Source organism: Castor canadensis, chromosome 5 (assembly GCF_047511655.1).
Source record: "Castor canadensis chromosome 5, mCasCan1.hap1v2, whole genome shotgun sequence".
NCBI classification, from domain to species: Eukaryota; Metazoa; Chordata; class Mammalia; order Rodentia; family Castoridae; genus Castor; species Castor canadensis.
In genome coordinates, this window is record NC_133390.1 from 139,679,250 (window position 1) to 139,699,963 (window position 20,714).

A 20,714-nucleotide genomic window follows, 5' to 3' on the forward strand; every position below is an offset into this window, starting at 1 on the left:
ATCTGAAAAATAACTGAAGATAAAAGGGTTGGGGGGAGTGGATCAAGTAGTAGAGTGCTTGCATAGCAAATGTGAGACCTTGAATTCAAACTCTAGTATGCCAAAAAGAAAAAAAAAAAAAGAATGCTGCTCCCTGCACAGTCTCTGTTAGACCAGTTACCAGGCCCCCCCAGAATACATCCTATACCTCCCTGTTTACTGTTTTTGCTTAATTTGTATACTTTCCACCTCCAAATTCTACCTACTACCTTCATTCAAATCCTAGACCAATGACCCCAACTGGAATCAAAACCTGCTTCTTACTGGCTCTGTGACCTTGCACAAGTACTTAAGCTCTCTGTGTCTTGGTTTCCAAAATGGAGGATAAACTTGTTAATGCCTATTCAGAAGATTATTATTATAAGAATTAATACATTAATGGATGTAAAGCAGTAAAACCACCTTAAAGAGAGTAACGGTTCAATGTATGTTAACTCTTCTTGGTTTGTGATGGCAGCCTGGGCTATGTTCTGTGTTGTTGAGATTTGGGCAGGTATGTCTTCCTTCTGTTACATTGCAAGCTCTTCAGAAGCTTGCACACCTAGTTTTATGAGACCAAAGTCAAGCGTCAGGCCTGTTTATGGCCTGTTTTATGCCTTATGCATTTTAAGTTGACTTTATTACAGTCTTATGATTTATATACAAAATACCCCCCATAGGCTCATGTAGGGAAAGCTTGGTCCCTAGCGGGTGGTGCTATTCTTAGAAGTGGTGGAAACTTGAAGAGGTAGGGCCTAGCTAGGGGAAATAGGTTACTGGAGGAAATAAATCTGGGGCCTAGATCTTACCCTGGTCCCTTCCTGTCTCTTTCTCTCCTTCCTGTCCACCATGAGGTAAGCTGCTTTACTCTACCTCACTCCTGCCACTATGGCATTCTTCCTTTCCTCAGGCCCACAGCCATAGAGTCAGATGACCACGGTGTAAAACCTTTGAAACTGTCCACCAAAATGAATCTTTCCTTCTTTTAATTTTTTCTCTCAAGTATTTGTCACAGTGATGAAAGTCTGATTAACACAGAAAATAGGTACCAGAGAAGGGTCAGTGCTGTCACGTGGTTTTTCTGAACACGTGGTTTGGTAGTTCAGAAACCTTTGGAACTGGTTTGTCAGAAGAACTTAGAAAAGTTTAGAGAAGAAGGCTAGAGAAGCCCAAGAATCCTATAAGCAGAGCTTACTGGGAGATTCTGACAGGCATTTAGGAGACCAGAGTGCTGGTAGGATGAAGACAGTAAAGACTGGGCCCAGGAGACTTCAGATGGGACCAAGAACTTTACTGGAAACTGGACTAGAGGCCATTTGTGTGAAATTCTGGCAAATAACTTATCTACATTTTGTCTGTGTCCTGAGACTTTGTGGGAGGCTGAGTTTAAAGGTGATCGATGAATTAATCTGGTGATAGGAATTTTAAAGTAGCCCAGTATTCACCCTGTGGCATGGTTATTGATAGCTATTTTTAGCCATCTTTACAGCAAGAACTGGGAGCAAAAGCAGAGCTGAAGGATTTGAAAAACCTGCAGTCTATCCAGAAAAGGAGCATGTTTAAAGTTGGGGCAAGAAAAGTATGGTTGTTAAAGAAATTAAGACCATTAGAGGGACTTTATATATACTTTATATACTAATCCCCATGTATAACTAATATATGCTAATAAAAATGTTTAAAGAAAAGAAAAAAAGAGAGACTACACTGCATTTGAAACTAGACTGTGATGGAAAATATGTGATTTTAAAGAAGTTTCTCTGATTTTAAATATAGAATATAAAAATCAAAGATGATTGGCTATCATACACAAAGGTGTATTTTATTAATAAAAATGAAACATATAAAACTTGAAAGAGATTAGGTTCATTAAAAAGAAGCCAAGTACTTTGGATCAGAGTAATAGGAAAGATGCCTTGAGGTTATTTTAGGAAATGGCCAGATTCCACCTATTTCAGGGTCAACTGTGTAAAGTTTTAACTTATTTGAAAGATTTTGCTTTGAGAAGAGAGCCCTAATGCACCCTTGCAGTGCTGCAGAGGGAAGTTTTCCCTCCTTTTAGACATCTGAGCTCTCAGAGGACACTGCAGCTGTGATTCAAGGAGGGTCCAGCTATTGTTTGATCTGGCAATGGACTTTGGTATCATCCATGTGATGCTGATTTTACGGGCAATGATGCAGAAGGCAAGAGTTATGGAATCATGGAGGCTTTCACACAGATTTCAAAGGAAGGCCTGGGATCTTTTGTGGCAGGCAATGTGTGGCAGAGTTAGGATCCCTGCAGGCAGCCCCTGAGAGGGTAATGCTCTCTCTGCTCTGCTCAAAGCTGTGAGAGGGAAGCTGAAATGCAATGGAGACCCCAGGATGTTAGAGATTTCAGCAGACATCTGCTAAGGAAAGCCACAGGCAATATGGGGAGCCAGTCCAAGAGAGAGGTCTATGGCAAGGCCATAGAGGCAGGGCTTCACAAGACTGTTGGAGCTCACATCATGACATCATGTGCCCAGGATGTCAGACATAAAGTTACATAATTTGATGTTTGCTCTTTTGTTCTTGTTTTGATCCAATTCCTCCTTAGTATTTTCTTATTTCTCTTTGGGGCTGGGAATGTTTACTCTGTGCCATTTGTATGTTGGAAGTATGTAACTTGTGTTTTGAATTTTACAGGGACTCACAGCTAAGTGTTTTCCTTGAGTAACAGAGGAGACTTGAATTTGGGCTTTGCAACAATGTTGGAACTATGAAGATGGACTAAATGTGTTTTGCCTTATAAGATGACCATGAAGCATGACCATGATGCTTTGGGGTCCAGAGGCAGAATGTTATGGCTTGATTGTGAAATAGCTCTCCACAGGCTTATGTGCTAAAAGCTTGGTCCCAGCTGGTGGTGATGGTTTTGGAGATGCTGGAAACTTAGGGGGCAGGCTGGAGGAGATGGGTCACTGGGGGAGTGTCCTTGGGGTTAGATCTTTCCCAAGCCCTTTCCTCTCCCTCTCTCTGTTTCCTGTCCACAATGAGGTGAGCTACTTTATTCTACCACACTTCTGCTGCCATGATATTTTGCCTTGCCTCAGTCCAAAACAGTGCAGCCAGATGACAATATACTGAAACCTCTGAAATCATGAACCAAAATAAATCTTTCCTCTTTTAAGTTGTTTCTCTCAAGCATTTGTACCAACAAAAAAGTCTGATAACACATATAGAAAACAACAAAGATAAACAAAAACAGAGTGAACTTGTGTTCCCATCTCTCAGCCTAAATAATGATTAACTCATGACCAATTTCATCTCCTTAACACCCCAACCCAATCTCCAATCTCCTAACTCAAGATTAGGAGACATAATGACATAATGTCATTTTTTCCTGGAGGGAATTTTTGGTAAATATATCCTACATTCAAGGGAAAGATGCTTTATTCAAATTCTTATTTTGCCAAATAGGTGCCAACATTTTAGACCAATTGATCTTACAGCACTGTGGGCTTGAACTTTGACTTTCCATTGTCTCATAATCAGTTACAACCTTAGTTATGTTTTGTGAGGCCATGAGTTGAGCTGGGTGGCATTCACTGTTTACAATAACAAGCCATGGTATATGAAGATCTTTAAAAATGACTGCATAATTGGGGAAAACCCATTCAGTGGTCAAAGTGGACACTCTGTTTTGAGTCATTGGCTCAGGGATCATGTTTGCCTGAGTCACTCTAACAGTGTCTTGGGTAAATGGACACTTGGGAATTCTTACTGCTGACAATGATGGATTTTATTACACAAAACACTAATTAGTTCTAATTAGAGATCTTTAGCTAGTTTAAAATTGTACTTTGAAGAACAAGTTTGCAAATGCAAATATTTAAGAGAAAAGACATTTCTGTATAGTTTTTTTTAAAGGAATATTTTATAGCACATCACACAAGAAGATTTGGCTTGGGGAAGATTGTGTTTAGATTTGAAATGTGGAGATTGGGAAAAACCCTCTGCCCAGTAATTTTCAGGCTGCAGGTAAAGTTGGTAGAAAATGAATTGTAGTAATGCATGTAACAATGATCTTTTAAAAAATTTTATAGCTTTTAATGTTATTTTCTTCATTATTTTCTGTGTTTTCCAGGCCCCAGAATGCATGTGTCCTGTCTCCATCTGTGATATTCCCAGGTCAACTTGCTAACTGTAAGAAGCGAGTCTAAGTTACCTGGTCCACTGAGGATATGTCCCTGGCCACTCTTGGGACATTGTGCTTCATGCATAAAATAGTAAAAATGATACTTATCAAATGGATTTAGAAATAATCTTGACTTTGACATGAACTCTAGTTGTTTGGCCAGGGAAACCGTTCAGGCTTTCTGAGTCTGTTTCCTTGTCATTAACCTGAAAAATGACAACTTTTGCTTTTATTTACTACTAAGGTTGCCATGAGAAGTAAAACCAATGGATAATATATTACACACAATATATTTTTATACTATTAATTAAAATCCATGTTTCCATACACTTCACCCAAGGAAATTGATCATAGGGAAGTTCTAGGTTCATTTAGTAATTTATTTTTAATTTTAAATTAAGTTTATTTTTAACTGATAAAGATATATACATTATTGGTTATCATGTGATGTTTCATTATGCATATACATTGTGTGATATTTAAATCAGATTAATCATATCTATCTCAAACATTTAATCATTTCTTTCTGGGAAAATATTTACAATCATTTTCTCCAATACTTTGAAGTTTATAGTTACTGTTATGTATAACCACCTTACTGTGCAAGAGCACAATACGACTTTTTACTCCTATCTCACTATAACTTAGTTCCTTTACAGAATAGGCTTAAAACTTATAGTATTCTTTCATTGAGCAAGCCATACATCTTAATTTCTTGATATTTCTTCTAAGCAATTAATCATTTAAGCAAGATATTTACTTGACAAAAAGACACCATATTTACAGGCTTAGTAGCAAAATAGGCTGAAGAAAAATGGTAACTGTAGATGGACCATTTGGGTAGTTTTACATGGTAGGCACTTTATCTTAAACAATATTTCAAACCTCTGCCAATCATAGTTAATCTTTTGTTAAAAGGACTGTGTGAGCTGTTATAAGGTTATAAGAGGACACTTTTCAAAAACACATAGACAAAGACCCATGGTCAAAAAGTTTCTGGGCAATAGTTTCAACAGATCAAGTGAAATCAGCATGGCTTCTTTTTTCTTTTAAGTCACCTTATAGTAGGTTGAGAAAAAGATTTCTTACTTCTATTTTCTCTTACCTTTAATAGATTAAACTATCAAATAATTTCTACTTCAACAGAACAAAATAGTCAAAAGATCATTCCCAAAGAGCATTATAATATTAAAAAAAATCCCTGCAAATTTAGAGAATGCAACCACTAAGAAGAAAAATCACAATTTAATGTAATATTGGGATGATTTTGCTGATGGTGTTTAAGCCTTAAACAAAATAAAATAAAACCCCAAAGTCTAGTGTCAAAAATGCTCAGTTTACCTGTTAAACCAGTCATCAGTGTACCGAGGGTAGGGATAGGGATCATTGCTGCTGAAGTCGTAACTTGCCTCTGCATTCTGAAAAACACAAGGAATCGCATTAGGTCAACAAAGCCAGAGGCACAGTATAGGGGCAGTGCTGTGAGACACACTGTTCTATGTTTATAACATTATGCTTATGTTCTGTGCTGGATCAGTGCTTGCAAAATTGTGACAGAGCTGGAGTGTGTTCTCAGTGTTCTATTTTCTTTTTATGCCTGTTTCTGGGGTTCTTCCTTAGCTCCTATTGCTAGCCTTCAAGAAGTTAGCAAATGTGAGCCCTGTGTTCTTCATTTTAAGTAGTGATACCCCTTGTGGGTGAGCAGATTTCCTCCAGAATGCTGGCCTCTTGGACTGCAGGACAGGATGTTCTGGTTCCCTGAAACAAGCGAGACGGCCTTTAGTGTTTTCTTGCTTTATGCAGAAGGCTCACTTTCCAGCGCCCTACTTCCAACTGATTTAAGGTTTGTCTTCTTCCTTCTTATGGGCGTTAGATCTCTTCCCATGTCCCTAATACTATCCACCACCGATACCATTTATCTACTCAACAAATATCATGAAGGGTAAAAACATATATGCAAGGCTTTACTAAGAATGGGAGTAAAATAGTGGTATCCCTGCCCTCATTCAAGTTACAGACTAGTGGGAGGAACAAACATCAACCAAATGATTGAACTAATAAATATACAATAACTATACAATTGTGAACTGTTAGGAGCACACACTCTTATAACGCACAGGACATGATTTGGAGTATGAAATTCTAAGTAGTTTTACATGTCCATTTTTTTCCATTGAAACTCTTCCCCCATGTAAATCAATTATGGACTCACTGAAATAGTTTCTTTGGTTTTTTTTTCACATTGAGACCTTTATATGTAAAAGAATACCATTTGGTGAATACTCCATTTCTTTCCCCACTGCCTTCTGGGCAGTGCCTGCCTGGGGAGGTTGGTCTTTGAAAGTTCCTCTCTTTTCATCTCCTTCTCTTTCTCTTTGTTTTTGTGTTCTGTTGCAACAATCCCAAATAGCTTCCTAGATCACAGCACACATTGAATTAGGAAACACTGAATTAGATCTGCAATCCAGCCTTGGCATTTCTTGATTCCGTGGGTCTTGGGATATTTTCAGGACTTACCTGGAAAATTTAATTATGTATCTGATCTATAATCCTGTTTTTGAGAGGCACTCTCTGATGAGATCGGGCGTGTTCAGGGTAGTATGGCCATAGACAGGAGGCCCTCTCTGATTTGCCATTTTTAATCTTTCGACTTTCTTTGAAATACTTGTATTCAGTCCTTTAAGGGAATACTTTTCAAAATATTAATTTGTCTTCTTAAAGTTTTCTCTGTTACCCCTAACCTTCTCTGAAGTTTTCAGAAACAAGAGTATTCTTGGTTAAGTTAGTAGAGGCAGGAATATTGAGAGAAACACTGTATTTTTTTTCATCTGGGCTTTAAAGCTGAAGTTGATACTTAAGAAATAGATTTGGAAGACTATTTGCTGTGCCTGGTTTGTTTCTTCATAGAGAGATTAAAATTCCCTTGTGTAAGGTGAGTGGGATAGGGAACATGCTGTGAGTAGTCATTGTGAGGTTCTCAGAGGGAGCCCTTGGTGGTACTTCTTTCTTCTGAGCTGTGTTCTTGGAGTGGGACAGGTTAGAATGACAACTTTAGAAAGGTGTACTCATCCTATGACAGGAGCATGGAGTCACAGATCAGAAGTGGTTCTGTGAGGCATCTCAACTGATAGACTCAGTGCAGCCCTGCTCTGCACTGCTGACCCTCAGATCAGAGCAGGGAGCAGCAGAATATTCTGTAGGAGGCTGGGATTGGCGAGGAGAGAATCTAGAAAGTTTTGATGGTCAGGACAGGGAAGATCCAGAGTTTGGGCAGAATCTATGTGAATTGATGACTGAGGCCTATGAGAAAGGACTTGCTAAAGAAGCAGGAGTTGGAGATATGATGGAGAGTGGAGCACTGAACCCCTCTCCTAAAGCTATGTTAGTCTTTTGAAGACTGAGGGCAATTCCAGAGACAAGGACAGTGGGGTAAAACCTGAGCTGAACAAGGTCAAGTTTCTATTATCAGTGTAATCAGAAAATAAGTCATTAGAGAAAACAGATGATTTCTGCACTTTATGCTTACTGCCAAAGTGACTGTTTCATGCATTTACCTCATAATTCCCAGTTGATTCTAGATTTTAGTCACTTGGCTCTTATTCTTGACTTTGGGAAAGAAGACTTGCCCTGAAGCAGGTGGGAGTTAGAAGAAAGGACTGGGAAATTCTGAAAACATGAAACTGAGAATCCTGTAAACTTAGCTACCCTTTTTTTTTTAATAACAAGAAGAAAGACTGTGTATTATCTGGGTTCAAATTTGCCTCTCAGTGTTGAAACAGATGATTTTTGGAACCCCACTAATTGTGCTGTTTTTAGAATGAATTTGATGACTAATACCTAATTCCTTGGGTAAAAGTTTACACTGAGCATTAAGGAAGGCAAACAGTTTTCTTGTTGGGCCATATGTTTTCTGGCTAAAATTTAAATGGTTTATAGTAAGAAAGAACAAGGAGAAATTCTTTCAAAGGTTCTGTTTATGCTTTTATAGTCAAACTGAATCATTTATTGATTTGAATTATAATGTTGTCTCCTGTAAAATTATTTGTGTATAAGTTAAACTGGCCTTGAATTACACTAAATTTTCGACAGCCATTAACTTGGACTTTGCAAGTAGGTGGCATTTTGATAAATTTAGTGCTCTGGTCATCTCAGGCTAAAGTAGATGCTTGTTTTTTGGACTTCTCTAATTTCTTTCTAAAATACCTTACTTTATTGCTATAGAAAATATTAGCTGTTTAGTGAACATAACTTAATTGTCGATGATTCAGGATTATGATGATTCAGTTATCAAGATGAACTTGAATTATCATTGTATATCATGCAGACAGTGAGAAGATTGGGTAAAGTCCAAACTAACTTCAGTGCTTTCCTAGAAGTTCTTTCTGGAAGAAACTTCTGATAATAGTTTCATTTTGTCTTGTAAAAGTTGAGTAGGGTGTGTGGGGGGAATCACCTCTGGCATTTAGTAACCCTAAGGCTTAATTTCTGAATATTTGAATACATTGTCAGAAAGGAAGGCTATATTTGCTCTTAGCAAGAAAGTTTAATAATTAAAGGTTTAACCATTGTTTATTGTGCACTTTCCACATAGATGGCATACATGCACATCCATTACAAAAGGATAGTGAAGAATTTATTTTCAAAGAACTCTCTGACTTGTTATATGTGGAGGCTGTATTTGTGTGGTCATCAAGGGCACAGGTTGACCAAGGCACACTTCAGATGCTGGCTGGTCTCATAGTGAAGCATAATGGTGGAGGATAGCAGCTCCTGAACCCAGTGGTAGACACACCCATTGCTGTTACATCCCAGAGAAGTTTCTGAGGCCCCCAAAGTTGATTCCTGCTCTGATACTGCCATCCCTTTACCCAAATCTGAATTTAATGCCTCTGTGACCTATGGGCCCTTCTTGCAGGACTGAGACAAAGAAAAACATTAAAATTAGATAGACCTGGTTTTGGATCTAGGCTGGTTTTAGCCTTGAAAATTTTATTTTTTTTGAAACTGTGATTTGTTCATCTTTAAAACACAAATGATACAACTTTACTACTCAGATGCTGTGCAGACAAAATGGAAGGATGACTGATTCATTGCAGATATTCTTTAAAGCAGAGTCTCACTCTGTAGTTCAGATTGACCTTGATCTAGCTCTTGATCCTTTTGCCTCAGCCTCCTAGGTGCTGGGGCAACAGTTTGCATCACCACATGTGGCTCATTAGTTGACTTTTCTCCCCTCTTGTGCCCTTGTCTTTCTTTGACCACTTATGAAAATAGTCATAAATATGGCCCATGGTTGGCCTGCTCCTTGTTTTTATGAATAAAGGTTTATTAAAACAGAGTTACATCCATTTGTTTACAAATTGCCTGTGGCTGCTTTTGCAATACAAGTTAAGTAGTTGGGTTGAGGCCTTGCAAAGCCTAAAATATTCACTACTTGGCCTTTGCTGGAAAGAGTTTATGGATGCCTGGTGCATATTCTAGGCCACTTGCACTCCCAGGCTGCCCTTTGATGGTCTTCCTGGGTAGTCCCCTTTGCTCTGGGACATATCTGTCTCATGTTCTGTTCTCTCTTGGTGGATGGGAGTCTAACCACATTGTGAGGAGTTGATGCTTATTTTGCCCATGTCTCATCTTAATCAAAGGTGGGTTATCAGGCAAGTTGCTGCAGTCAGAAACTGGGACTCAGTCCTCCGTTGATTGAGGGCATCTCTGGGGACCACCAACTCTGTAGCTCTTCTGTCTTTCTACATGCAAATGTCCTGATGGCTCCCATGGTCAGAACACTGCCCTAGGTACAGTGGCAGGTGTTTCCAGATAATAGCCCCTAGCATGCAGTGGTGATTGCTCAGGTGAGATGGGTACACAATGTGTTTGTTACAAAAGGTCTCATTCAATTTTAATTTTTAAAAGTGATGGTGTGCTAGCACGCTGACAATATTGGTCTCATAATGAACTGATGTACTTAAAATGGTCACCTAGTGATGTGCGTGAACAGCTAAGTTTAGAGCACTAGGGGCAAACTCTGAACACAAAAATGAAAAGTGGTTTCTGTGACCAGGGCTGTCATGTACAGTTGAGCAGGTCATGCCTTGCACAAGGGTGTCTACCCAAGGACAGCCACTGGGGGCTTCTGGGCTTGGGTGGGGCTTAAAAAATAATTGGTCAACCCGGAGACACTACTGTTTTCTCATTCATTTGCCCAGAAGAGAACCTATTCTAATTTGTTTGCTATTTTGCAATTCATTCGCTAACAGGGAGTGCTTTCTTCAACTTCAAGGAAATGTACTACATAAGTACTAGAGTGTCTGTGATCCATGATAAGAAATAGCCTGTATAGCTATAGTCATATGCAAGTCCAGACCTCAAAGAAATCAGACCAGGGAGATAAGATGTCTTCTATGGAATATCAAATAATACAAGACTTAAATAATGTATCAAACAATAGGTCCTGTCCTTATGGTCATGAGTACAATGTGACATATGAGTAATTGTCAATGCAATTCCACAGCTCTAGGAATTCACATCACATTTGTCCCTTTATTCTGGATTGCTACTTTCCCTGAAGGCATTTAACCAAATAACCCAGCTAGGAGCTGTGTAACAGTATTAGCTGAAATTGCACTGTGCTCATGGGCTAATGAAAGAGAAATGAGTTTCCCTAGATAGACTCTCAAACTGCAACCATATTGCCCCAGAACAAAGCTCATCTGTATGGAAACTGAGCAACAAAATAGCCCAGTCCATTACAGCCTAAAGAATTTTGCTATTGCGCCTACTTGCATCTAATATGGTCATGGCTGAATGTTCCCAACTGTGCCTATTTTGATTTTCCTCAAATAATTCTCCCACATGCACTGGTTTAACGATAATGTTCAGCTCACTTTTGACTGAAACCAACATTAAGGGGATTTATGTCTATATTAAGCCTGGCTGTAAAACTTAATGAAATTTAACATTTCTCCAGCACTTGAAAATATAAAAAAGATGCATAGTCAGACATTTGTTTGAAAATTTTCTTCTATACGCCTAAGTTTCCATAGTTGTTTATTTCTTCCACTGACATGGTGTTCTCTGATGGTGGATTTGACATATCCTCTAATCACTTCCTTCTTCCTTCTGGAAATTCTAGCAACTTTGATAGTCATTGGAGCACTCTCCAAATAAGAGGAATGATGTTACCTAGCAGTCAAGGCACACAAGTAGCATATGTCTCAAGCCATGTCTAGGGCCACTAGACTTTTTATATTTTTCAAAGTTGAGCAGCTACATCCTTTGGCCCCAGTTGCCACCCTTATCAGCAGAATGGAAGACATTTTAAACACTAAATGTACGAGGAAATAGGATACACATGAATTTTAAGAGCTTCTCTAAAAGCATGCATTCCTGGGGCTGACTTGATGTATTGAGAAGCTGACCCTCTTTGGAATTAATTTTCCAGAGCTGGCTCCAAAACATGGGTGGAAAAATTTACATCTTTATTTTCACTAGCCACCACCTCAAGTTGAGTATTTCCTTTAATTATGAATGGGAGCAAAACCCATAGTATTACTAGCAGTACCTGTGACCTTGTCATCAGTGTATATTGTCATATGACATTACAGTTGTTGCAGATATGCTGAAATATCTTTTCAGCACACACCTACTAGATTTTGTTATTTAATGTGCTAATAAAGAAGAAAATTGGTTAGCATTTCATAAATGTGCATTATTAATGTTTGATACCTATTAATGTAATTGCCTTTCTTGGTGCTATGGTCTGAATGTTTGTGTCCCTTCAATATTCATAATTAAGAAGTGGGGTCTTTGATGAGTAAGGTCATAGGATAGAACTCTTGTGAATGGGATTAGTGCCGCTATAAAAGAGTCCCAAGGGAGCCTGTTTGCCCATTCCTCCATGGGAGGATGCAACAAGAAGGTAGCTGATGAGGGACAGATCCTTACCAGATACCACATATGCTGGCGCCCTGATCTATCCTTCCAGTCTCCAGAACTATGAGAAATAAATTTCTGTTGCTTCTAAATTACCCAGTGGAAGACATTTTGTTACAGCAGCTCAAGCAAACTAAGAAATGTGGTTACTCTATATATTTTAAGTATTTAAAATCTGACTTTGAGAATGAAGGCACACTGGTAAGAAAATGAAGGCACATGGTTGGTGTGCAAGTTGGTGTGATCTCTGAAGAAAAATTTCACAGTATCTATCAAGATAAAATATGAACTATTTGACCCAGTGCTCCCACCTCTAAGAACCTATCCTAAAGATATATATGAAAGATATATGTTTAAATCTATTCATGACAGCCAGGATTACAATAGTGAAAGACTAGAAACAACCTAAATATCCAACACTGGGAATGAGTTAAATAAATTATGGTACACTCATAAGATGCAAAACTCTGCACCTCTGGCAAAGAATAAGACACAGGGTCTGCAGTGAATTCATTCCCAAGAAACATTGTTAAGCAAAAAAGGTAATTTTCAGAATAGAGTGCATAATGAACTCCCATTTATATAGAAGAGGGGGATATACTTGATGCTAAATGCAGAGAGCATTTTTGCAAAGAAATACAAGAGTCTTTTTATAGTGCTTTGTATCTAGGTAGGGGTGTGGTGACGGGTGGAAGGAAAACATGGTTCTCATTATATAGGCTTTTTAGCAAAAATTTTTGACACAAAATAATAGCAGGTAACACAAATTGAATGCTTATTTGGTGCAAGGGACCTTTTCAGATGTTTTGCATGCATTACTTTCTCTTTATGATGTTCTTATGTAGGTAGGTCTCTTGTTATTATCTACATTTTATGAGCAAGGAAACCAAGGCACAGAGAGGTTGAATGTTTACCCAAGGTCACATGGATGATAAGGGAAAAAGCAAGGATTTAGACTGAGCAGTCTGGTTTCAGAGGTCTGTCTTCCAGCTTTATAATTTTGCTCTTGTCTTTAGAATCATAACCATCACTTTCAACTGCATGAGCTGTTTAAAAGAAAAAGCAAATGCCTAGCACATAAGAAAGAATAACAGTGCATTTACTTCCTAAAGCATCAATAGGTCATTCTGTTTAAAAGTATATATATTGGTTTTCCAAGATGGCAGCTAGAGGGCTAGAGGAAGGAAGCAGAAAGTGAGCCTCTATAGTGAAATCTTGGAGAGATGCCAGAGACACACTTTGCAGGCATAATCACTGAGAAGAGGCATAACTTTGACCCCTCCACACCTCCAGCCAGCGCAGAAACCAGAAGGGCCCCCGGCTGACAGTTGCCTGCGCCCAGACAGCTTGGGAAGACGCGGACCAGGACCAGGTGAGCTTCATGGTACCGCGGTACTCCCACAGACAAGCCTGGGCCAGAGCAGCATAGCCCCCTGGACAGACTGACCTCCACCTGGGGAAAAAAGAGAAACTGAGTAATAAGCAATAAGAAAAATAAAGACAAGCAGGAAAGAGGGTGGGGCACACTGAGCAACGAAGATTGGGGGAAAGGAACCCATCCTGGGACTGTAAATAAACAAGCCAGGCGGGCCGGAGAGGCTCTGGTGGGAGCGGGGGCGGGGCACATGCCCAGCAACCAGGAGTGGGAAAGCTGGTGAGAGGAGGGAAGACCCACTTCCCATGTGAACTGTAAACAAACATGGCGGCTGGCAGGAGCAGCATAACCGCCCAGTAATCAGGAGCAGGAAAGCTTGTGAAAGTGGCGGTGGGAGGAAAACTCCACAGGAGAGGGGGGAAGACCCACCTCCCACATGAACTGTAAACAAACACGCAGGCTTGACAACGCGAGTGCAGTGTCACCTTTCTCAGTGCTTGGAAAGGGGAAAGCCTATAGCAGAGGCTCCCGCACAGGAGAACTCTGAACAAACAAAGGCTGCAGGGCCAGGTGAGCGCTAAGCTCACCCCAGAGATCTGCATAAACAATGACTCCAGCAACAGCAGACTGACAGCAGCAGGCAGGCAAGCCACAGCTGCAGATACCATTCTCAGAACTGTCTCCAGACTCTTTTTTTTTCTTTTTCTCCCTACCTTTGATGAGAGAACAACTGAATTACACCTGCAAGTGGAAAAACTTACTGAAACTGTATTGCATTTGACTTGGGACACTTGGTGGTTTTTTTTTTTTTTGTATGTGTGTAGTTTTGTTCTACTTTATGCGTCCCCTTTGATGAGACAACTACAGAACAACATCTGAGGCACCATCTCCAGGATTGGAGACTGAGACAGACACCCAAATTATTAAGACTGAAACTTCATTGCATTTGAACTTGGAGGTTTTTTGGTTTTTTAAAAAAAATTTTCTATTTTCCATTTTATTTTAATTCATATTTATATATAGATATTTCTTTCATTTACTTATTTTTTATTTTTATTCTTATCTTTATTTTTTTATTTTTGATTTTCAATCCTCTTTCTCTCTAATGTCTGTTCAGCTTACTGTCAATTAGTACACTAATGCTCCCTGTTTATACCTTTGAAACTTTCTTGTCTGAAACCTTGTTCTGCTTTCTCCCTCTTGTCTGTGTATTTGTTTTCCCCTTTTCTTTAACTTCTTGCTTTCCATCTCAGCTCACCCTTCCATTCTAAATATTACCATTGTTATTATTACAAGCTAGAAAATACTTAATTGCACACAGTACAGGGACAGTAACAACACCAAAGACAATGATGGGAAGACAGAAAAAACAGGGAAACCAGTTTCCCCACAGCAAAAAATTAGTACAGGAACCAGAGGGGAATGAAGAAAACAGATACTCAGATCCAGACTCCAACAAAATGAAGATAAACTATGCCAAAGGACCCAATGAAGCCCACAAGAATAATTTAAAAGAAGACATACTAAGGTACTCAATGAGAACTTTATAGAGATGATACTGGATAGGGTCAACCAAAATGTACAGGAGACATTCAAGAAATTCCAAGACAACAAAAATAGAGAATTTGAAAAAGCAAAAGAAGAAATAAAGGAAACCATAGAAGCACTGTATAAACACCAAAGTGAAACAGAGAACACGATGAATAAATGGATAAATGAACTCAGGACAAAAATAGACAACATTAAAGAGGAAACCACCCAGGATATGGAAAACCTCAAGAAAAGAATGAAACAGAACTGCAAAACAAAACAGAAGGCCAATCCAGCAGAATAGAACAAACAGAAGACAGAATCTCAGAACTTGAAGATGAAATGGTAATTAAAGGAAAAACCAAAGAACTATTAATTAAACAACTCAAGACCTGTGAAAAGAAAATGCAAGAACTCACCGACTCCATCAAAAGACCAAATTTGAGAATCATGGGCATCGAAGAAGGAGAAGAGGTGCAAGTGAAGGGAATGCATAATATATTCAACAAAATAATAACGGAAAATTTTCCATATCTAGAGAAAGATATTCCCATACAGATGCAAGAAGCCTCCAGGACACCAAACAGACCAGATCAAAATAGAACTACCCCATGACATATCATCATTAAAACAACAAGTTCAGAAACTAAGGAAAGAATATTGAAGGCTGTAAGAGAGAAAAAACAAGTAACATACAAAGGTAAACCCATCAAAATCACAGCACACTTCTCAACAGAAACATTAAAAGCAAGAAGAGCGTGGGGTGAGATCTTCCGGGCACTGAATGAAAATAACTTCAACCCCAGGATACTCTACCCAGCAAAACTATCATTCAAAATAGATGGAGCAATAAAAGTCTTCCATATAAGCAGAAACTAAAACAATATGTCACCACAAAGCCACTACTACAAAAGATTCTGCAAGGGATTCTGCACACAGAAAGTGAAACCCAACTTAACCATGAAAAGACAGGCAGCACCAAACCACAAGAAAAGAAAAAGCAAGAAAGTAGAGAGTAACCTCAACTTAGGTACACACAATCAAACCTTCAAACAACTAAGACAACTAAATGACAGGAATCACCACATACCCATAAGTACTAACACTTAATGTTAACGGACTTAATTCACCCATCAAAAGGCACCACTTGACGAAATGGATTAAAAAGGAAGATCCAACAATTTGTTGCTTACAGTAGACCCATCTCACCAACAGAAATAAGCATAGGCTTAGGATGAAAAACTGGAAGAAGATTTACCAAGCCAATGACCCTCCAAAACAGGCAGGAGTAGCAATACTTATCTCTGACAAAGTAGACTTCAAACCTACATCGATCAAAAGAGATAAAGAAAGACATTCTTTATCCTTTATTAAAAGGGGAAATAGACTAAAAGGAAATAATAATCATCAATCTGTATGCACCCAATGTCGACGCACCCAATTTCATCAAACATACCCTGAAAGACCTAAAAGCATATATTAACAACAACACAGTGGTTGTGGGAGACTTTAACACCCCATTATCATCAATAGATAGGTTATCCAAACAAAAAATCAATAAAGAAATCCAATATCTAAAATATGCAATAGATCAAATGGACCTAGTAGATGTGTACAGAACATTTCATCCAACCTCTACACAATATACATTCTTCTCAGCAGCCCATGGAACCTTCTCCAAAATAGATCATATCCTAGGGCACAAAGCAAGTCTCAGTAAATATAAGAAAATAGAAATTATACCATGTATACTATCTGATCACAATGCAGTAAAAGTAGAACTCAACAACAAAAGTAAAGACAAAAAGCATGCAAACAGCTGGAAACTAAATAACTCATTACTTAATGAAGAATGGATCATCGATGAAATAAAAGAGGAAATTAAAAAGTTCCTGGAAGTCAATGAAAATGAAAACACAACCTACTGGAACCTATGGGACACAGCTAAGGCAGTCCTGAGAGGAAAGTTTATAGCCATGAGTGCATATATTAAAAAGACTGAAAGATCCCAAATCAATGACCTAATGATACATCTCAAACTCCTAGAAAAACAAGAACAAGCAAATCCCAAAATAAATAGGAGAGAAATAAAAATAAGAGCTGAAATCAACGAAATACAAACCAAAAAAACCATACAAAGAATTAATGAAACAAAAAGTTGGTTCTTTGAAAAAATAAGATCAATAGACCCCTGGCAAACCTGACTAAAATGAGGAGAGAAAAAACCCAAATTAGTAGAATCAGGAATGCAAAAGGGGAGATAACAACAAACACCATGGAAGTCCAGGAAATCATCAGAGACTACTTCGAGAACCTATATTCAAATAAATTTGAAAATCTTAAAGAAATGGACAGATTTCTAGATACATATGATCATCCAAAACTGAACCAAGAGGAAATTAGTCACCTGAATAGACCTATAACACAAAATGAAATTGAAGCAGCAATCAAGAGTCTCCCCAAAAAGAAAAGTCCAGGACCTGATGGATTCTCTGTTGAATTCTATCAGACCTTTAAAGAAGAACTGATACCAACCCTCCTTAAACTGTTCTATGAAATAGAAAGGGAAGGAAAACTGCCAAACACATTTTATGAAGCCAGTATTACACTTATCCCAAAACCAGGCAAAGACACCTCCAAAAAGGAGAGCTATAGGCCAATCTCTTTAATGAACACTAATGCAAAAATCCTCAACAAAATAATGGCAAACCGAATTCAACAACACATCAAAAAGATTATTTACCATGACCAATTAGGCTTCATCCCAGGGATACAGGGTTGGTTCAACATACGAAAATCAATAAATGTAATAAACCACATTAACAGAAGCGAAGACAAAAACCACTTGATCATCTCAATAGATGCAGAAAAAGCCTTTGAAAAGATCCAACACCATTTCATGCTAAAAGCTCTAAGAAAACTAGGAATAGAAGGAAAGTACCTCAACAGTATAAAAGCTATATATGACAAACCTACAGCCAGCATTATACTTAATGGAGAAAAACTGAAACCATTCCCTCTAAAATCAGGAACCCGACAAGGATGCCCACTATCTCCACTCCTATTCAACATAGTACTGGAATTCCTAGCCAGAGCAATTAGGCAAGAAGAAGGAATGAAAGGAATACAAATAGGTAAAGAAACTGTCAGAATATCCCTATTTGCAGATGACATGATCCTATACCTTAAAGACCCAAAAAACTCTACTCAGAAGCTTCTAGACATCATCAATAGCTATAGCAAGGTAGCAGGATATAAAATCAACATAGAAAAATCATTAGCATTTCTATACACTAACAATGAGCAAACTGAAAAAGAATGTATGAAAACAATTCCATTTACAATAGCCTCAAAAAAAATCAAATACCTAGGTGTAAACCTAATAAAAGATGTGAAAGACCTCTACAAGGAAAACTATACACTTCTGAAGAAAGAGATTGAGGAAGACTATAGAAAGTGGAGAGATCTCCCATGCTCATGGATTGGTAGAATCAACATAGTAAAACTGTCGATACTCCCAAAAGTAATCTACATGTTTAATGCAATTCCCATCAAAATTCCAATGACATTCATTAAAGAGATTAAAAAATCTACTGTGAAATTTATATGGAAACACAAGAGGCCACGAATAGCCAAGGCAATACTCAGTCAAAAGAACAATGCAGGAGGTATCACAATACCTGACTTCAAACTATATTACAAAGAAATAACAATAAAAACAGCATAGTACTTGCACAAAAACAGACATGAAGACCAGTGGAACAGAATAGAGGACCCAGATATGAAGCCACACAACTATAACCAACTTGTCTTTGACAAAGGAGCTAAAAATATATGATGGAGAAATAGCAGCCTCTTCAACAAAAACTGCTGGGAAAACTGGTTAGCAGTCTGCAAAAAACTGAAACTAGATCCATGTATATCACCCTATACCAAGATTAACTCAAAATGGATCAAGGATCTTAATATCAGATCACAAACTCTAAAGCTGATACAGGAAAGAGTAGGAAATACTCTGGAGTTAGTAGGTATAGGTAAGAATTTTCTCAACGAAACCCCAGCAGCACAGCAACTAAGAGATAGCATAGATAAATGGAACCTCATAAAGCTAAAAAGCTTCTGTTCATCAAAAGAAATGGTCTCTAAACTGAAGAGAACACCCACAGAGTGGGAGAAAATATTTGCCAGCTACACATCAGACAAAGGACTGATAACCAGAATATATAGGGAACTTAAAAAATTAAATTCTCCCAAAACTAATGAGCCAATAAAGAAATGGGCAAGTGAACTAAACAGAACTTTCTCAAAAGAAGAAATTCAAATGGCCAAAAAACACATGAAAAAATGCTCACCATCTCTAGCAATAAAGGAAATGCAAATTAAAACCACGCTAAGATTCCACCTCACCCCTGTTAGAATAGCCATCATTAGCAACACTACCAACAACAGGTGTTGGCGAGGTTGTGGGAAGAAAGGAACCCTCTTACACTGTTGGTGGGAATGTAAACTAGTACAACCACTCTGGAAAAAAATTTGGAGGCTACTTGAAAAGCTAGACATTGATCTACCATTTGATCCAGCAATACCACTCTTGGGGATATACCCAAAAGACTGTGACACAGGTTACTCCAGAGGCACCTGCACACCCATGTTTATTGCGGCCCTATTCACAATAGCCAAGTTATGGAAACAGCCAAGATGCCCCACCACTGACGAATGAATTAAGAAAATGTGGTATCTATACACAATGGAATTTTTTGTAGCCATGAAGAAGAATGAAATGTTATCATTTGCTGGTAAATGGATAGAATTGGAGAACATCATTCTGAGTGAGGTTAGCCTGGCCCAAAAGACCAAAAATCGTATGTTCTCCCTCATATGTGGACATTAGATCAAGGGGAAACACAACAATGGGATCGGACTTTGAGCACATGATAAAAGCGAGAGCACACAAGGGAGGGGTGAGGATAGGTAAGACACCTAAAAAATTAGCTAGCATTTGTTGCCCTTAATGCAGAGAAACTAAAGCAGATACCTTAAAAGCAACTGAGGCCAATAGGAAAAGGGGAACAGGAACTAGAGAAAAGGTTAGATCAAAAAGAATTAACCTAGAAGGTAATACACACGCACAGGAAATCAATGTGAGTCAATGCCCTGTATAGCTATCCTTATCTCAACCAGCAAAAACCCTTGTTCCTTCCTATTATTGCTTATACTCTCTCTACAACAAAATTAGAAATAAGGGCAAAATAGTTTCTGCTGGGTATCGAGGGGGTCGGGGGGAGAGGGAGGGGGTGGAGTGGGTGGTAAGGGAGGGGGTGGGGGCGGGGGGAGAAATGACCCAAGCCTTGTATGCACATATGAATAATAAACGAAAAAAAAGTATATATATTGAGCTAATAATTTAAACTCCCCACGTTGAAACACACATCACTAAAGAACACTGGAAGTAAATCTGTTACTTTGTATGTCCATTCTTTTTTTTTAACAGCATGGTTATATGTAGAGAATTTTCTCATCCAATTCTCCTGCTTTCAATAGGGTTTAACCTATGTCTTTGTTCACTATTGATTATGCTGTTCTGCATAGAAGTAGGATTTTCTAAAAAATAAAAATCATAATCTCTCTAAGACAAATAACATTGATGGCTGGATTCCTCAGAAGCTGAAATTTTGGAGATACTTCCTTTTATTTCTCAAAGCTCAA

General features: G+C 38.4%; 1 protein-coding gene across 2 annotated transcripts in view; it reads right to left on the minus strand.

Annotated features, from left to right (window-relative positions):
* Pcsk2 (proprotein convertase subtilisin/kexin type 2) overlaps positions 1-20,714 on the minus strand; it is a 280,435-nt gene that overhangs the window by 59,012 nt on the left and 200,709 nt on the right. For both annotated transcript variants that reach the window (XM_074074280.1, XM_020154667.2), the window contains exon 6: positions 5,516-5,592. In XM_074074280.1, coding sequence (XP_073930381.1) covers positions 5,516-5,592 — 77 coding nt within the window. The remainder of the gene's footprint in view (positions 1-5,515; positions 5,593-20,714) is intronic.